Here is a 16,129-nt window from a genome sequence, read left to right on the forward strand (position 1 = left end):
TGGATTACTACATAAAAAATCATCTAAGAATAAATTTCCGCTAGCTTTCCGCAAATCACTCAGCCGTTACGGTAACGATGACTCACGTAGATAGTATTCTGTTTGAACAGTAGTCTGTCTGAGAGTGAGGGAGTGGGATGTTCTAGCAGCAGCCCGGCAACACACAACCCTTCATGGGAAGCGCCAGGAGAAGTAGTGGTAAATAATCGATTTTAGAATTGATATTTTTATTACTGCAATATTTTCAATTTTCAATTACGCAAAGTGTAGTGGCTTCTACAATGAAAGTTTGATGTGATATATATTGGAGCTGAGTGAAGCACGTGAATAATTTATTGTGGAATGAGTATGCTGGGCGCTATGAGAAACTCCAGGGTTTTTTTTACATTTTATCCTGTGTTTTTTTACATTTTATCCTAACTGTCATTTGCGATGAAGGCTGAAAAAAGTCTATTGCATGAAATATCCTATAGCATTTGTGAGAGTAAATCCCATGGATCCTATGTTTGAAACCTCTCCAAGATTACTGGAAAATGGAAAGAATAATTTCAAAACCATGTGGCTTACGTATTCCAGTGAAATACTCTTGCACAGCTCTTGTCACCAAAAGTCACGCTAGTGAAATTTGTCTAGTTTAACCTATATTTCATGGAGCCCATCTTTTTATTAAATAAATTAAATATAATATTAATATAATAAAATATAATAAAAGTGTTTTATACAGCTTTTCAAATAAAATGTTATATACAGCTGTATTTGGAATAAGAAAAAAAATCCAATAGATCACTGAAAGATTATGCCAACAGGAAGAGTGACCATTTTCATTTATGTAGCATTCTAGTTATTTTATTTTGTATGTAGTCACAACAAGCCATTGACAGCAAGTTACAAAGCAAAATATATCAAGTGCAATCACAAATGAGTAAAGGTGAAAAAAGCTTTAGATAAGGTCCCTGAGGACAATTCATGAAAACATTCACATAACTGAACAATGTGGCTTCCAGCATGCAGACTGACCAGATATGGCCCAACTCCACACCCAAACTGAAATCCTTCAGCACTAGAAGGATCACCACAGTATTTGGAAGTCAGATCAGATTTCAGTGCCGAGAGTATGCGCACCCGTCACTTAATGTGAACCAGCATGATGAGGTTCATCAGGTTGGACTGAAAAGTGGCCAGAGTCTCTGTTCTACTCCAGTGAAAACTGGTTATGTTCCAACAAGCAAGGCATTTTCAGACTTCACACTCCCTTAATGTCTAGTTTCAGCTCATTTACACACTTGGCAAACATCCTTATCTTGCAGCTTAGTCGTTACAGAGGTAGTTGGATGTAGCGTTCGGACACCCCAGTCTCCCACAGGAGATGCATTGTGTCATTCACTACACTATACCAACCACATCATGTTTTTATTCTGACACTAGCAGAGGTGTTCTAACCCAGGATATTCTGAAACTCCTGTAGCATTACAAATGCACTTGAGCAAATATTAGCAAAACACACATGGTCAGGCTGACTAAAACAGTTCAGTGTCTGTACCGGTTTAATTATAAACCAAAGTAGCAAAAAGACTAGATCTAAACCAAGCTGTCTATTAGCCTATGCTTTAACAGATATTGCAATGGTTAAAACATTTAATCATATATTTAATACCAGTGGGTTCAAATATCCAATTAATTCCTGTTGCTATAATAAGAAAGTGTCATCTGTGCTTGGCTTGCCTGTTTATTTAGGGTAGAAAACAGAAATCAGCAAACTACAACCATAGAGGGGGGGGGGGGGGGGGGTACTGCAGTGGTCAACATTTTAATTCTAACGAACAAAGTATTGTGCAGCCTAGATATTTCAAATATATAGGCTATAGTAAAATATATTTTTCATTTAGAATAAAACAGTCACTCCCTTTTGAAAGATATTTTACTTTCTCAAATAACAAATTCATTGCTTTTTGCATTTTTCATTCACTCAGTCATATATTCACATGGGAGTCTCATGAGAAAATGTCCTTACGCGTGCACACACATTAGTTCCGCCACTAGCAAAATGCTTTTGTTTCCGTGCTTGTTCTCTCACTGACTCACAGTCCTCTCTCCTCCTCTCACAGCCGTCATTAGATGGCTCTTGTATGTCTTGCTGAGTCCCGTCATCCAGAACTTCAGCAAGCGCACATTATCCTCCTCCCCAGGGCCAGTGGCTCCCAGCAGAGCCAGAACCTTCTGCGTGTCCTCTCTACCTCTCCCGTCCACCTTGGAGAACTTAAAGAGCACCTTCACCTTGCTGTTAGGAGGGGTTAAAACAGGGGAGTTAAGGCAAGAAGGAAAGAGATGAGACAACGCTGCTTATTAAACACCAGCTTTACATGGGAGATGACCCGGAACAGTGCCTAAACTGCTAGGATTTTCTACTAACTCGAGACCAAGATGATGTGGAAGAACATGTAGAAAAGCTGCAGTCAAAGAATTAAGAAATGGAAACAGAACTGACTTCATCCACTCTTCCTTTAGACAAAGCAGGCAGTGAGACACCACATCCACAGACAGATTCTCGTTGGTCAGAGCGACCTCAATCTTATTCAGCAGGGTTGGACCTGTGGGTTTAGAAAGGAAGAGAGTGACGCACATACATTATAGCAAACAGGGCTACATTACAGTAAACACGCATACATTACAGCAAACAGGCCTAGATTAACGCGAACAGGCCTCGATTACCACAATCAGGCCTACATTACAACAAAAAGACCTACATTACAGTAGATACACATACATTACAACCAACAGTGAGCTGTGTGTTTGTGCACGCTGTCGGGCTGGATGCAGGCCTTTTGCTTCACCTTTATCAGTCGGTTGTGTATTGGCACTACTGATGGTGAAGTGGTACAGTGAAAGGATGTCATCTCTACACACACATCCCTGTTCCACATTTAGCACATCCACCAATACTGTAAATTCTGAAAAAAGCATAAAGACAAATACAAGAATGGGTTTCTTTTTGGACCTCAAGGTCATTACATTCATGTCCTAATTCCCCAAATCATCAAAAAGTCAGTGCAAGAGTGCTTCAGTGTGGAAATACAGAAAGTGCAATTAAAGCGGTGGCACATCTTATTGAACAGAACTTCTTATTGAAGCATTATAAAGTTAATGAATCATCTTCACAGTGATTCACCATCACATGATACAACTACATTACCAAGCCACCCAAGAAGTCTGTACTCCCTCAAGAAATGTTTAGGAGTTTATTCATGAAAGGAAAATGGTAAAACAGATTCAGGCTGTGTCCACAGTTCACCAGACTGGCTCTACGATTTTACAGGTGTTGACATTTTTCAGCGCATAATCTTTTTGCAGACATACCAGAAGAGGCGACATGGGCTGGGATTTGCACGTCAGGGCTGAGGCCCAGGAAATTGCACCGATATGCTTCCTCATAGTGTGAGCTGTAGGCTACCACCCGGACACAGCCCACTGGCAGCAGGGCCTAAGGGAAGCAAAGATGGGTGTGGTTAGTTTATCTTAGGACTGCTGCCTGTAAATCAACAGGTCTGGGACACTTTAATGAGCTCATACAGGATTACACACCCTGTTTGTGTTGTGAACAAATTAAGCAAGAAACACTGTATCTTATACTGTATACTGGGGAAAACTAATAAAGACTTATTTTGTATATTGGACATCACTTAACTAAAGTCTCAAGACTACAAAATTATCCTTTAAATCAAGAAACTTGTATAAAAGGGTACTTCATTACTGAGACAATACTGGTTAGCAGACCTTGAGCATGTTAATAGCTGACTGAATAAGGCCACGGTCCACCCCTCTCCAGATCACTTGGTTCCCCATTAGCACATGCCACGCCAATTGCCGGAACTCTGCACAACCGAGTACCTGCAAGAACAGTCGAGATAAAAAAGAATGCACCTTCAGGATGGCAGTTCACAGTCAGAGCTCACAGAAAGGTCACGTTAGCATGAATATACCTGTCGTAAATGCCTTAGTGATCTGAACTTTGGTCCATGAGGGTCTTCGGCATTCCCATCATCACCACACAGGAACACTCTGGCCTGTGTGCTCTCTGTCTGGGCTTTACCTGCAACCTCCTCTGCATTCATCTCCTCCTCTTGTTCTACAAAAAGAAAAAATAAACATACAAGATGGTTAACTGACCATTTGCCATGACTTCACATCCATCTCGAGACATTAAAAGGAATTCACAAGATGCTTTATGATTCATCCTCCCCCAAGTCATACAGATATGTAGATGTTCAGTGATCAAATGACTTATGGTGACTGAGGTGCCCTTGAGCAAGGCACCTAACCCCAACTGCTCCCCGGGCTAGGGCTAGGGCTGCCCACCGCTCTGGGCACGTGTGATCCACAGCCCCCTAGTAATCACTAGTGTGTGTGTGTGTGTGTGTGTGTGTGTGTGTGTGTGTGTTCTGACTGCACAGATGGGTTAAAAGCGGAGGACAAATTTCGATTGGGGTGTAAAAATCACAATTGACAAAATACGGCACATTTACATTTACATTTATGATAATGTAACCAGGATAAACAAGCTCCATAATGTGGACATGTGACTTATTTTAATAAAGTACAATGTGGCTCAATAAGGTTAAACACTTTCAATATTTTACACATTTACAGCATTTAGCAGACAGACGTATCCAGAGCAACATGAAGTGATGTCATCTTGTCATCCTAGCCAGTACATCATCAAACAACGATAAGTGCAGTACCAACCAAAGACTTCCAGATACATTCAACTCATCAGTAGTAGTGCAATATACCCAGTGCAGGATTAGTGATCATTTAAATACTCTACAAACAGATGAGACTTCAGTCTGCATTTGAAGACAGCAAGAGACTGCAGACAGAGATGAGTCTTGATGCTTGTCTTTCATGAAATTTGAAGGATGCTATTTCAAGCTAAGCCATACTTGAGGTTTGAAGTACTGAAGGTACTTGTAGGTGAGCATCCGGATTCTTCAATCGGACGTGTGCAACTGCTGGAAACCAGTGAAAGGGACACAGTGGATTGACGTGTGAACTTCAGACAAATGAAGACCAGCCGTGCTGCTGCGTTCAGGATCAATAATAGACATCTGAAGGGCCCTAGAGGATGATCAACAAGTAGTGAGTAGAACTCAAGCCTTGAGATGACAAGAGACTGCACAAGCACCCGATCAGCTTCCTGTGAGCGAAAGCGCTGAAGAAAACCGAGCTGAGACATGAGCTGAGAACACATGAGAAAACGTGAGCTGAGAACAAGAACCAAAGTCCAAAGTTATGCCAAGGCTGCGAGCAGCTTCAGACAACAAGACCAGCGAGTTGGCAAAAGAAAGTTAGATCAAGGTAAGGATTAGGGATTCCTGGGATGTATGCTCAGACTTGTTGAGGTTGAGCCTCAAGTGGTGGGTTGTCATCCATGAAGTAATGTCATACAAGCATGCTGGGTCCCAAAGTCTGGACCCGGGAACCCTCATAGCTAGCTGCATGCTAGTCAGGGGACATTGACTACTTCAACATCTCTCCAGTTCCAGATTTTGATTTACACCATCTTGATCTTATTAAACTTTATTCAATGTAAATAATTCCATTCTTCCATAATCTTATTACTTTATCCATATCAAGTTACACTAATTCAATTAATAATCTTACTTTACCAAATTATTCATTTCTCAACAACATATTCTCAACTCAAAATAAACACTGAACCATATACAAAATCAATCTAGTTAGTTACAGTTCAGTGTCCAAATGAATGGGAGATTTTAAAGGCAACATATGCAGTCAGCCTAGTTGTACTTTAGTGGGTAAGTGTAACAGATAAACGAATGACAAAAGTCTAGGTAGGTTCATTGCTAGCAACTACTCGGAGTTCAACAAACACTGATTTGAGCAGTCTTGAGAGGCATGCTTTCACAGTATAGGCTAGACGCTGCCACCTCAAAAACAGACTGTTCCAACATTTCATTTCAGAACTGAAAATAAATCCATTAACAACCAAAACAAAAAACACTGGACTGGACCTTGGTGTCCTCATAGTTACAGGCCTCAAGCCAGCCTGGATGACAAGAGACCGCTGGAACTACTGCTCCCACAAAACCACCACGGCATCTCTTCAGGACCACGGAGAGCAGCCACTCACGGGGCTTATGTAGGAAATCAAACGGATCACTACACCTTTTAAACATCGTAACATACCACACACAACTGGCTGCATGTCACTGCATCATTAGTTCATGCAGAAGAAAGTTAGCCAGATCTAGGGTTTATTCTAGATGTGCCATTTGCTTCTGGAGTCTGCTGCTGCTTCCATTTCCCAGAAAAGCAGACTTGCATAAGGATTAAAATCCTGATCAGGAAGGTTCAACCCTGCTCATACATAGGACATGTATGGAGGTATCAACTGGTACCTCTCATAACCAACGTAGCCTATGAAAGTCTACTTAAACCTCTCATTCATGTTAGCTGTTGGTATTACTGACATTAGGGAAAATCACATGCACCAGTCATTGTTTCCAACTACCGGTATTCACAATTACCATTAGGCCCATTATTCAGAGAACATTCATGAATTGGAATTAAAGCTGAGCTTTTGGACACGTTTGGAGGAAGTAAATAGGTGAGGGCATCGAAAAGAAAAGACATCTTAAAATTTTGGGTTTTATGAGCTAGATGCTAGAATAAAATAAATACTTGAAATTGTGGGCCCTGATTCTATAATCTGAGAGTTTAACTTTTTTATGGAATTATAGAAATTAATAAACTTTTCCATGATATTCAATTTTTTTTGGAATGGGTCTGTAAATGCTGCATCTGCATTGGAGAACTGCGAAATGCAGTGTTTTTGTTATGTATAAATTATCTGGGCAATAAAGGATCCAATTTATATAGATATTTAAAATGCCTGTCTCTAGTTACATTTAAATGAATGTACTTGAAATGTCCACCACTAGAACCAAAACAGTTTTTTTTAAGACAGAAACAACATGTAGCAGGATGTTAACTGATTCTAGACAGCTATTGCTCATTACACACATTAATGTCATTTTTGCATGCCAAGAGCTGATTGACTACGTGATGTACGCAGTCAGCCCTTTGAGACCGCAAGGGACCTTTACCCGTTTGTCTCTCGATCAGGACGAGCGTGTCTTCGGTAGGGGCTCCCTCCAGCAGCTTCTCCGTCAAACGGCTCCCGCTGGCCTTCAGCAACCTGTGGTGTACAGAGCACACGGCTATTCCTCTACCACTGACGAAGAAGGGCGTAGTGAGGGTAAAGGTTATGACCGCAGTGTCCCGAGGAGTGTTCGGACGGGACTGGTTCAGCTAAGAGCGGCTCGTGCGCGTCGTACCAGCTGAAGGAGGCGTGCAGGCTGGCCCACAGGTTGGGGTGCTGGGTGAGGGAGGGCAGGGAGCGGGCCGCGTTGCCGCTGCGCTGATGAGGGAACACCGCGGGGGAGAAGGCGCTGTTCATCCGCACCGCCCTCTGCGGACACACACCCTGCTCGCTGTCAAACACCTGCAGGCCAAAGGTCACGGACACACTCAGCATCTGTGTCATCTTTGGCCCTACATGCATTTAAAACCCATCGTTAGTCCCATAAGGCCTTCTGATTAACATATTACTATCACTACCAAGAGTGTGGATGATGTAATTTATTTACTACTTGAGATCTAATGGTGATGTAAGAACATGTTCAATGCCTTTGTGCCTCAGGGGCCCCGAGATAATGAGGCAGAAGGAGCACCATATTTTATGTTCTGGCTATAAATACTGGCAGGTCCGTTTGAAAGCGTGTTGCTAGATGCAGCAAGATGGTTCTTTATTTAGACTTGTATAAAATAATGCAAACCAAGAGTTGAACAGAACAAGATGGTGAGATTTTACTATTGATACATGCAGGCGACTGGAACTCTGGAAGCAATACTGACTGTGGCAATAACAAAGGGAAATGCCTCTTTTCCACCAAAACAAGGACAAAAAACGAGACATGCTGGAACTTGCTCAGGGTGAAAACCATTTTCAGAACACAAACTAACAAAAGTTAAAAGTTTTGGGGGATTTCTACACTTCTTTCCCCCCTTCAGGTGATTAGTGAGAAGCACAGGTGCCGGTGAGAATCTCATTATAACAGTAATGCCGAGGGGCCTGGGCGGTGCTGTTCCCAGCCCTGCAGCCGAGAGGTGGAGCACCGTACCTTCAGGGCTGTACTCTGTAGGCTCTGGATGGTGAGTTTGAGGTGCCGCAGTAGGAAAGGCCAAGAGTTGATGAGGTAGATCCTGTCCATAGCCACCATGACGATGCTGTACCAGCGCTGGAAGCCACGTGCCAGGCTGTCTTTGATGAAGAAGGTGTGGGAGAACACAAAGCCGTGCTGCTCGTCGCCGAAGAAGATGGGCCCCTCCCTACCTGGACATACCTGCAGGAGTCACACGCACAGGGAGGCACAGATTCAAGCCAAACTATTTCATCCAAAAATCAGACGCTGCTTATGGGAAATGAAGGAATGAGACTATTTTGCTCGTTCATATACTAAAGAGTTAGTTTGTACTCGGGCCATTGAATTGCAGTATGAATGTGGTTTGTTTTTGGAAAATGAAGTTCATAGGATAATCTGTTTGATGTTGCTAATTTTCTGATAGGTTTATGTTTCAAAAGAAAAGCAGTCTCACACACACACACACACACACCTCACAGCTGAGGCTGCGTACGCATGCCTGACGCACTACACTGAAGAGCTGGGGCTGACGTGGGTGCTGATGACTAAGGTAGCGAATGCCCGTTTCAGTGTCCACGCTCACAAAGCCAGGGTGGGACGCAGGCAGTGAGCGGCAGCCCTGACAGTGGAGGAAATGGAGCCAAGATTAGGGAGGTAAAACCAAGGAGGGGAGGTAAAACTTTGATTTTCTGTTGAACGACATGACCACAACACGCAGAGAAAATGGCAAACGTTGCTTTGTCATCTCACCTCACACATGTCGGCTCTTTGAGTGGCAGAGCCGTTGGCTCGCATGGTGAGTCCCTCTCCCTCTCTGTCTCCTTCACGGTCCACGTCAAGGACCGCTGATCCAGGCTGTGGCGGCGACGGTGAGGGCGGGTGGACGGCTTCGGTACAGAACAAGGTCCGAGGACCATGGAGCTCACAGAAGTGACAAAGGGCGACTAAAGCGTTCATCTGAAAGGAAAGTTGTTTGGAGGATGAGTGCACAGGCAGTACTGTGAAGCAATTACAGCATTTCAGAGCCCAGCAGCACTGTAGAATGACTTGTTCTTGACCAGGTCTTGGTTATGGACTACCATGAATAACACTGCCTTCTGCATGCCAGGACATTTCTATCGCCTTTGCTGCTCTGGATAATTGTTTGTCTGTTCTTTTTGTTTTTGCTATTTTTGTTTCAAAAGGGGGTGTGGGAATGCTAAATACAACTGCTGTGTATTTTTCAATCATGTTATTTTTCTTTCTATAATGTCAAACCTGATGAAATTCGCAAAAACAATCTTAAGCAAAAAGCCAAGCGTTGCAGGGCAGTGTTGTCTACTTAGTACGTGATGGGGGATGAACAGTATGCTGTAATGGCATCACAATGGCTACAGTATATAGTAGGTGCAGGTGCACACCTACAACATAGTGAAGACTTTTCCAGTCTCGCTGTAGGTCAGTGCAAGGCCTCAATAGATTTTAATATAATAAAAAGCCTTTAAAAATGTCTTATCTCTGTGATCGAGATGACTAATGGACAACCTGGAGTTTTTCTTTGCCACGGTCTTCCTTGGCATGCTCATTAGGGATCTGGACCTATGCACTTGTAAGGCTGCTTTGTAACATGTGTTGTAAAAAGCACTTCATAAAATTGACTTGACTAGGTTAGGCTAATTAAGTAGCTATACACCACATTCCAAATTATTATGCAAATTATATATTCCTTCAGTTTTCCTAAAGGGTTGATGCAAACGACAGCCAGTATAATCAACGTTAGAGTACAAGTCTAATTTTTTTTTTTATATCCCAATTAAAGTCTTTTTTTCCCAAAAATTTCAAAACATTCAAAAGCCATCATTTGCTGACCAAGCTGCATGTTAACATATGACCCTTTCTTTGACATCACCTTCACTATTTTATTCTTGGAGAGATTCTTCTGGAATTTCATTGCAATCTCAGAATAACTTCCCAGAGTTGCTGTTTTGGTGTGAACTGCCTCCCACCCCAATAGATGTTTTGCTTGAGGATACTCCAAAGGTTCTCAGTAGGGTTAAGATCAGGGGAGAATGGGGGCCACACCATGACTTTCTCTCCTTTTATGCCCCCATAGCAGCCAATGACAGAGATATTCTTGGCAACATTTGATGGTGCATGGTCATGCATGAAGATAATTTAGCTACAGATGGAAGGGTTCTACTACCGTGGCCTACCAACGTTCTCCCTATGACTCAAGCCCAAAACATGACTCCATCACCTTGCTGATGTCACAGCTTTATTGGGACATGATGACTGTCCACCAGTCATCCACCTGGACCATCCAGTGTTGGATTGCATTCATCAGTAAAGGGGACAGTTTGAAAATTAGTCTTCATGGATGTCTGGGCCCACCACAACCATTTCTGCTCGTGAGTATTGGTTAGGGGTGGCCAACTAGGTTTATGCACAGCTACAAACCTCTGGAGTATTAGACACAGTGAGGTTCACAGGCCTCCAGAGGCACCAGTAGCTTCAAATACCTGTTTGCTGCTTTGTAATTTTAGCAGCTATCTTAATTCAATGAATCTTAATTCAATTAATATGTCTGGCAAAAACCTTCATTATACCTTTAACTGTACAACCCATCTGTGTCATTAGTCAGCCACAAACCTCTTCACACTACAATGATCATACTCAAGTTTTCATGAAATATCTAATGTTTTCATGCCTTGTCCAAGGCAAGGCATGTCCAAAATGCCCTCCAAGAGTTTAACTGAAAAACAATCACTGACACTTAAATCCGATTTGTATAATAGATTTGAAAATACATTTAAACGAGACCACAGTCGTAAATAGAAGAAATCTTAGATTAACAAACATCGTATTGGGAAGTGTAGCTATAATGTACATCTTACTTACCTTTTTACTGTTACTGACAGCTGTGAAATTCCAAAACGAACCAGTACTGAACCGTGATCCAACTAATTAGCAATAATAAAACATTTCAACGTGTCTCGGACTGTTCAGCTAGGCTGAGTAGCCAGATAAGTCACCTGGATTTAGAAAACTAGATATTCTAACTTGGTTGGCTAGAGAGCTAACTAACTGGCTATGTAAGATGTGTTAACTGTGACTTAGGCAGCTGGTAAAAATAGAAAAAGAAGGCAGTCTTGGTTCATTATAGCTTCCCACAATCATTGTCACTGGAAAAAAATAACAATTCATCTACATTTCTCTGTTTCTTTTCCAGCCAAAGACCATTGTTAGTATTCAGTTTTAATAGTGTTACACCGCTCCAGGATCCTTCTTCTCTCCATTATCCTCGACGGTCACGTGATGGGTAGTCACGCGCTCTGTTCATAACAACGTGCGCGTGACTCACATTAGTGCTTAAATATAAATAAACGAAGCCGTTTTGAACGTCATTTCGACGCCACGCTAGTTTCACCTCATATTTATTTAGCTTGTTATGTCTTTATTTAAAGTGATTTTAAAGTCATTTACTCTGTTTGGACCCCAAAGGCGTTACTGAATCGCCTGCTGAGAAAAACTACAAGACCCACATCCGCGACGGTCTTACGTCAGCAGGACGTTCGTAGCGCAGACAGCACGGCCGAGCGCCGCCCGTCACCTTATACCGTGATCCACACGGTTGTTTTCGCTACGGTATCCAGGCGCCTCAGAGCCGGGTGCACTCCCAGCATGAGTAATAGTACCTGAGCCCTGAATATGTAAATTCATTTATATCCAAGATGATGTAATGGTGCAAAAGTATCTCGATGGCGGATGTCGTTCACGAACTTCCTCGTTAACTGGCCCGTTTGTTTTCTCGAGGACAGCAGGCTGGCTAGCTTATAACAATATAGCTATATAACAGCTTATATAGTTTTAACAGCTATTACAGCAGATACTCTTACCTAGGTAGTAGTCAGATTTTCAGTTTTCTAAGAGGTAGCGATTCTTTTATTGAATATATCCTAGATCAGCTGGGACACGTGTACCTGAAGAACCTCGGCTGTCATGGAGTGTTGTGGGAATACAGAGTCAGATTTTTTGGGCCAAACAGGTATTTATTTAAATCTCTCACTAATATGATTTCATGAGATTATAACTGTTATTGTTGTAGCATTTAAGACTAGAATTATGTCTTCATCATACAACTATTTAGGTAATTGTAGTAATAATGTTCAGAAGGGTAGCTGATAATGGGATAGGTGGGGGAAGTCTCCGTCAAAGACGCTCTGTTGGATTTGATGGGTCAGAAAAGTTTCTCAGTTTCTCGGTTTTTAGTTTATTGGTGTCATGAAAGGTTAATGTAAATATTGGCTAGAATTACCCATTTAAAACCCAATAGTGTTTTCAATTACTCGGTGTTTGTCGAGTAAGCAAGTAGTGTTGTGTACTATGAGATCAAGTTCTCAAACCTTTTAAACTAGGCTGTTTTCTAACTATTTAAAATGCCATGTTTAATGTGTTTTCATGTAGATAAACTTGCGTTCATTTTACGTGCCACGTTGTTCAGTTCCTAATTTGCCCGTGTTCACATTCATCGCAAGTGACGTCTGACGTGCGAGCGACACGCATGCGTACATTGATACGTTTTTGCACTAGTCGCTTGCGCCACCAAAAAAAAAAAAAAAAAAAACACACACACATGTGAGAACTCTTGCTATTAAAGTTTGCAAATTGGACACTCTAGTAGCTTGTGTAGCATTACATTTGTTCACACAACTCAGGGTTTTGTTATATGAATACAACTAAAAATATTGGTCACTGGTCACTTCCAGTTTAAATTGTGAACATAGCCTTAGTAATATATATATATGTATGTATGTATGTATGTATGTATGTATGTATGTATGTATGTATGTGTGTGTGTGTGTGTGTTTACTCATGAGGTTATGGGTAGAGAGGAAAGGGAATTATATTATAGTTTGATTATAGCCTCACTTGGATCAAAACATGCCTATTACTAATTTAGCTGTATAGTTAGTGATTTTGTGATTATTCACATTTGAGCTGGCAAGTTTTCTAATATACTGTCTAAAGTATTCTGCATTCTTATCGTGGTTTGGATGTGTTACAATGTGAGTCTTCTTGTGGAGTCACGGTGATGGTAGTCCACCCATAACCTTGTAAAGCAGAAAGAGTGCTGAACTACTGAAGATTCTTCTTGTGTTCATGGTTGGTCTTTTAAAGTCTGATGTTCTATAGAAAAGGAGAGAGTAGAACAGAGTTTATAGTAATTCAGTGGTGAGCTCATAAGCAGTAGCTCCCTCTTGTGAGAGCACTAAGATGTTTCTGTCTGCATGTGTGTGTACGGAATAATGATTGTTGTAGGTGTCACATGAAGATGTTCTTTTTATGTCAGCTATGAATCTGTTACCTGTTCAAATAAACAAATAAATAATGTGTGTATATTTCTATATTTTATATATTTTTTAATATTAGAATGGTATTTTCACACTAATGCGTTATTGATTATGATTACACATCTATGAGAAATTTGCATAAATCACAGGAATTATAATGGATTTGTAATACTTAAATTGAATCAAATTTTCAATCTAGAACCTGATGTAAATTAAAAGTTGTTTTCTTACTCAGAATCCGATGTGGCTGAAAAAGGCACAACAGGACCCGATGTCTGCAGTTTTTTTTTAAAGGGCAGATGTCATTTTGGGGACCGATGTCGACTGTCACATAGGTGTGTGGGTTACTCAAGGGGTCTTGACTAGCCATGGGAATTGATGTCAGTTGCTGCCACATATCCAGTGCCTGCATAATATGTTTCTGCTGTAAATATCTTCCCTGGAGCATTTTTCAAGTGCTGAAAGTGGAGATGATACCTAAATAGCCGTAACTCCTGAAAAATGGCTAATGTATCTCCTTTTCTTTCGTCCTCTTCCTCCCCTTCCATGAAAGCAGCCCATCTGCAGTCTGTGAAACTCCACAAACGGAAGACAAAGGCAGCAGAAACCAGAGGACTAGAAAAAAGTCTAACAAAACAGAAAAGGCCAAAGACATGGAGACAAAAGGTAATGCATATTGTGTTTTCAAGTGCAACTCTTTGGTGTGGCAACAATCTCACCTGCCGGTCATCTCTTTCGCCTTGACCCCTTAGAGCCTGAGAAAAAGCCCCGGATGCGCACAGCTGATGATGTCATTTCCAGGATTCTATGGGATTCTTCCGTGGACCCAGCTGACTTTGTGGTGGGCCACCTGGACCGCTTTCTGGGGGTTTTAGAACGACCCTTCTCTGACTTCTCATGGGATTCTCAGGTACAGTAAGTTCACACGGCTCAAAGACTGAATTATTATTTTGTATGTATCCATTGCCATGTGTTTGAGTGAATTTTCATTTTCATAGGTGTGTGACTGTGACTACTCAGAGGAAATGGCCATTCCTCGTCATAGGATCCAGTACTTCAGCTACAAAGGCCAGCGTGTGTGGGACCGAGACAGCCGCACGGACCGGGTGTTTGGGTCCACAGGGCAGACAGTGCTGCCCCCGTTTGATACGGAGGATCAGCCGCTAGGTGAGGCTCACAGGCTTCTCCAGATTTCACATAATTTTGGAGTCACATTATATTATATTACAGTGCAGCATAAATCACTTTCATCTTATCATCTTTGTGCTAAGTGACACGTTTCATGTGTTTTTTGATTACAAAATTCCATTTTCTCATTTGTTCTTAATGTTGGCTTCTTTTGGTTTCTATATTGTAATATTGTATTATTATTAGAGAATACCGAACTGGAAGTGAAGGATTCATCAGCTGAGAAGACTGAGCGAGAGAAGTCTGTAGGGTGTGGTGTAACTGGAACTGCAGGAGATGGAGCTCTTATCGATGGTGGAGACACAACAAATGGAGAGAAGGACGAGGATGCTGGAGATTCCGACCTATCTAAAGAGGCGGACGGACTCTGCATCTCTCCCACAAAAGCACCGGCCGCCGACGAAGAATGGAAAGATGAAGAGGAGGAGCAGACGGAGGCGTCGGCGGTGATGGCTTCGCCTCCAGAGCCGCTACCGGGTCGCGCGCCACGGAAACCCACCCACTTCATCTGCTTTCGCGTGGACTCTCCCGCCGCTCTCCTGGCTTTCCAGCGCGTGCAGAGGAAGGTCCTGACCCACCTCCCCCAGTCGGAACCCTTCTGGGTCAGCCCGGCCACGCTGCACGTCACCCTCTCTCTGCTAATCCTCCAGGACCCCGCTGAGGTGTTTGCCGCCTGCGAGCTCCTCCGCTCCATCGTCAGGGGCCGATACAAGCCGCCCATCACGGTCTCCTTCACCCCCAAGCTGAAGAACTTCCACGGAAGGGTTCTGCACCTGCTGCCACAGCCTGAGCCAGACATACAAGGGCTGAATGCCCCTCTCCTACAGGCCTTTAGGGAGAGGGGCTGGCTACACCGCCACTCACGCCACCCCACCTACCACCTTACCCTGGCCAAAGTAGAGGGGGAGGGGACAGATAGGATGTTCGAAGAGGTGGGATCCATCAAATTGGCTAAGGATGTGAACTTTGGCAAACTGGAGGTGGACAAATTATATATGTGTGTCAACAATGCACCAAGGACAGAGAGTGGCTTTTATGAGACGGTGTGTGCAGTGCAGCTGCCTACTGTGTAACAGTGAAATGTTCAGAACGCTGATCATTCTGAATGCAATAATTCTGATGATTATAAACATATAATCCAGCAGCAGTTTTATGCAGTAATTAAGCAGACCTCCTGTGGAGCAATAGCCCCTAACACACACTCCTGATTTGACCTACTGTACCAAAGATCAGAATTATTTCAGGAGTGTCTGTTTAGGTTTTTAATATCTATTAAGGACAACATTTTAATGCTGAGGCCAAAGCTATATAAAACACCAAACCTTACAGAATAATTGTCATACTTGCATTTAATTAACATGAGTTTTAAATAACATGAGTCCAAATACA

At 42.3% G+C, this 16,129-nt stretch overlaps 2 protein-coding genes across 5 annotated transcripts; one reads left to right on the top strand and one right to left on the bottom strand.

Annotated features, from left to right (window-relative positions):
* Positions 1-824: 824 nt before the first annotated feature.
* Positions 825-11,523, bottom strand: flcn (folliculin). Its single transcript, XM_076970855.1, has 12 exons — positions 11,100-11,523; positions 8,973-9,179; positions 8,695-8,841; positions 8,202-8,423; positions 7,356-7,522; positions 7,125-7,216; positions 3,978-4,123; positions 3,772-3,885; positions 3,355-3,478; positions 2,832-2,948; positions 2,486-2,588; positions 825-2,278 (listed from the first exon to the last, which is right to left on the bottom strand). Exons 2-12 carry the CDS (start codon positions 9,177-9,179, stop codon positions 2,071-2,073), a joined length of 1,647 nt encoding a protein of 548 aa, XP_076826970.1. The 5' UTR covers positions 11,100-11,523; the 3' UTR covers positions 825-2,070.
* A 73-nt stretch (positions 11,524-11,596) lies between these two features.
* leng9 (leukocyte receptor cluster (LRC) member 9) lies at positions 11,597-16,065 on the top strand. Of its 4 annotated transcripts, XM_076970856.1 has the most exons (7): positions 11,597-11,846; positions 12,162-12,246; positions 13,788-13,887; positions 14,106-14,218; positions 14,305-14,462; positions 14,551-14,719; positions 14,927-16,065. In XM_076970856.1, exons 2-7 carry the CDS (start codon positions 12,201-12,203, stop codon positions 15,811-15,813), a joined length of 1,473 nt encoding a protein of 490 aa, XP_076826971.1. In that variant the 5' UTR covers positions 11,597-11,846; positions 12,162-12,200; the 3' UTR covers positions 15,814-16,065. The 4 variants fall into 4 exon arrangements, with proteins under 4 accessions (XP_076826971.1, XP_076826972.1, XP_076826973.1 ...); XM_076970857.1 differs by having other exon boundaries at positions 11,598-12,246; positions 14,109-14,218; XM_076970858.1 differs by lacking the exon at positions 13,788-13,887 and having other exon boundaries at positions 11,601-12,246.
* The last annotated feature ends 64 nt before the right edge of the window (positions 16,066-16,129 follow it).

Source organism: Brachyhypopomus gauderio, chromosome 13 (genome assembly GCF_052324685.1).
Source record: "Brachyhypopomus gauderio isolate BG-103 chromosome 13, BGAUD_0.2, whole genome shotgun sequence".
Taxonomy (NCBI): Eukaryota; Metazoa; Chordata; class Actinopteri; order Gymnotiformes; family Hypopomidae; genus Brachyhypopomus; species Brachyhypopomus gauderio.

Coding starts and splice junctions, on each gene's coding strand:
- flcn (XM_076970855.1), bottom strand. CDS start 9,179: ATGAACGCTTTAGTCGCCCTTTGTCACTTCTGTGAGCTCCATGGTCCT. Junction 7,523..8,201: donor TACAGAGTACAGCCCTGAAG/GTACGGTGCTCC, acceptor TTTGGCCTGCAG/GTGTTTGACAGCGAGCAGGG. Junction 7,217..7,355: donor CTGCACGCCTCCTTCAGCTG/GTACGACGCGCA, acceptor TGTACACCACAG/GTTGCTGAAGGCCAGCGGGA.
- leng9 (XM_076970856.1), top strand. CDS start 12,201: ATGGAGTGTTGTGGGAATACAGAGTCAGATTTTTTGGGCCAAACAG. Junction 12,247..13,787: donor AGATTTTTTGGGCCAAACAG/GTATTTATTTAA, acceptor TTTCTTACTCAG/AATCCGATGTGGCTGAAAAA. Junction 14,720..14,926: donor TACGGAGGATCAGCCGCTAG/GTGAGGCTCACA, acceptor TATTATTATTAG/AGAATACCGAACTGGAAGTG.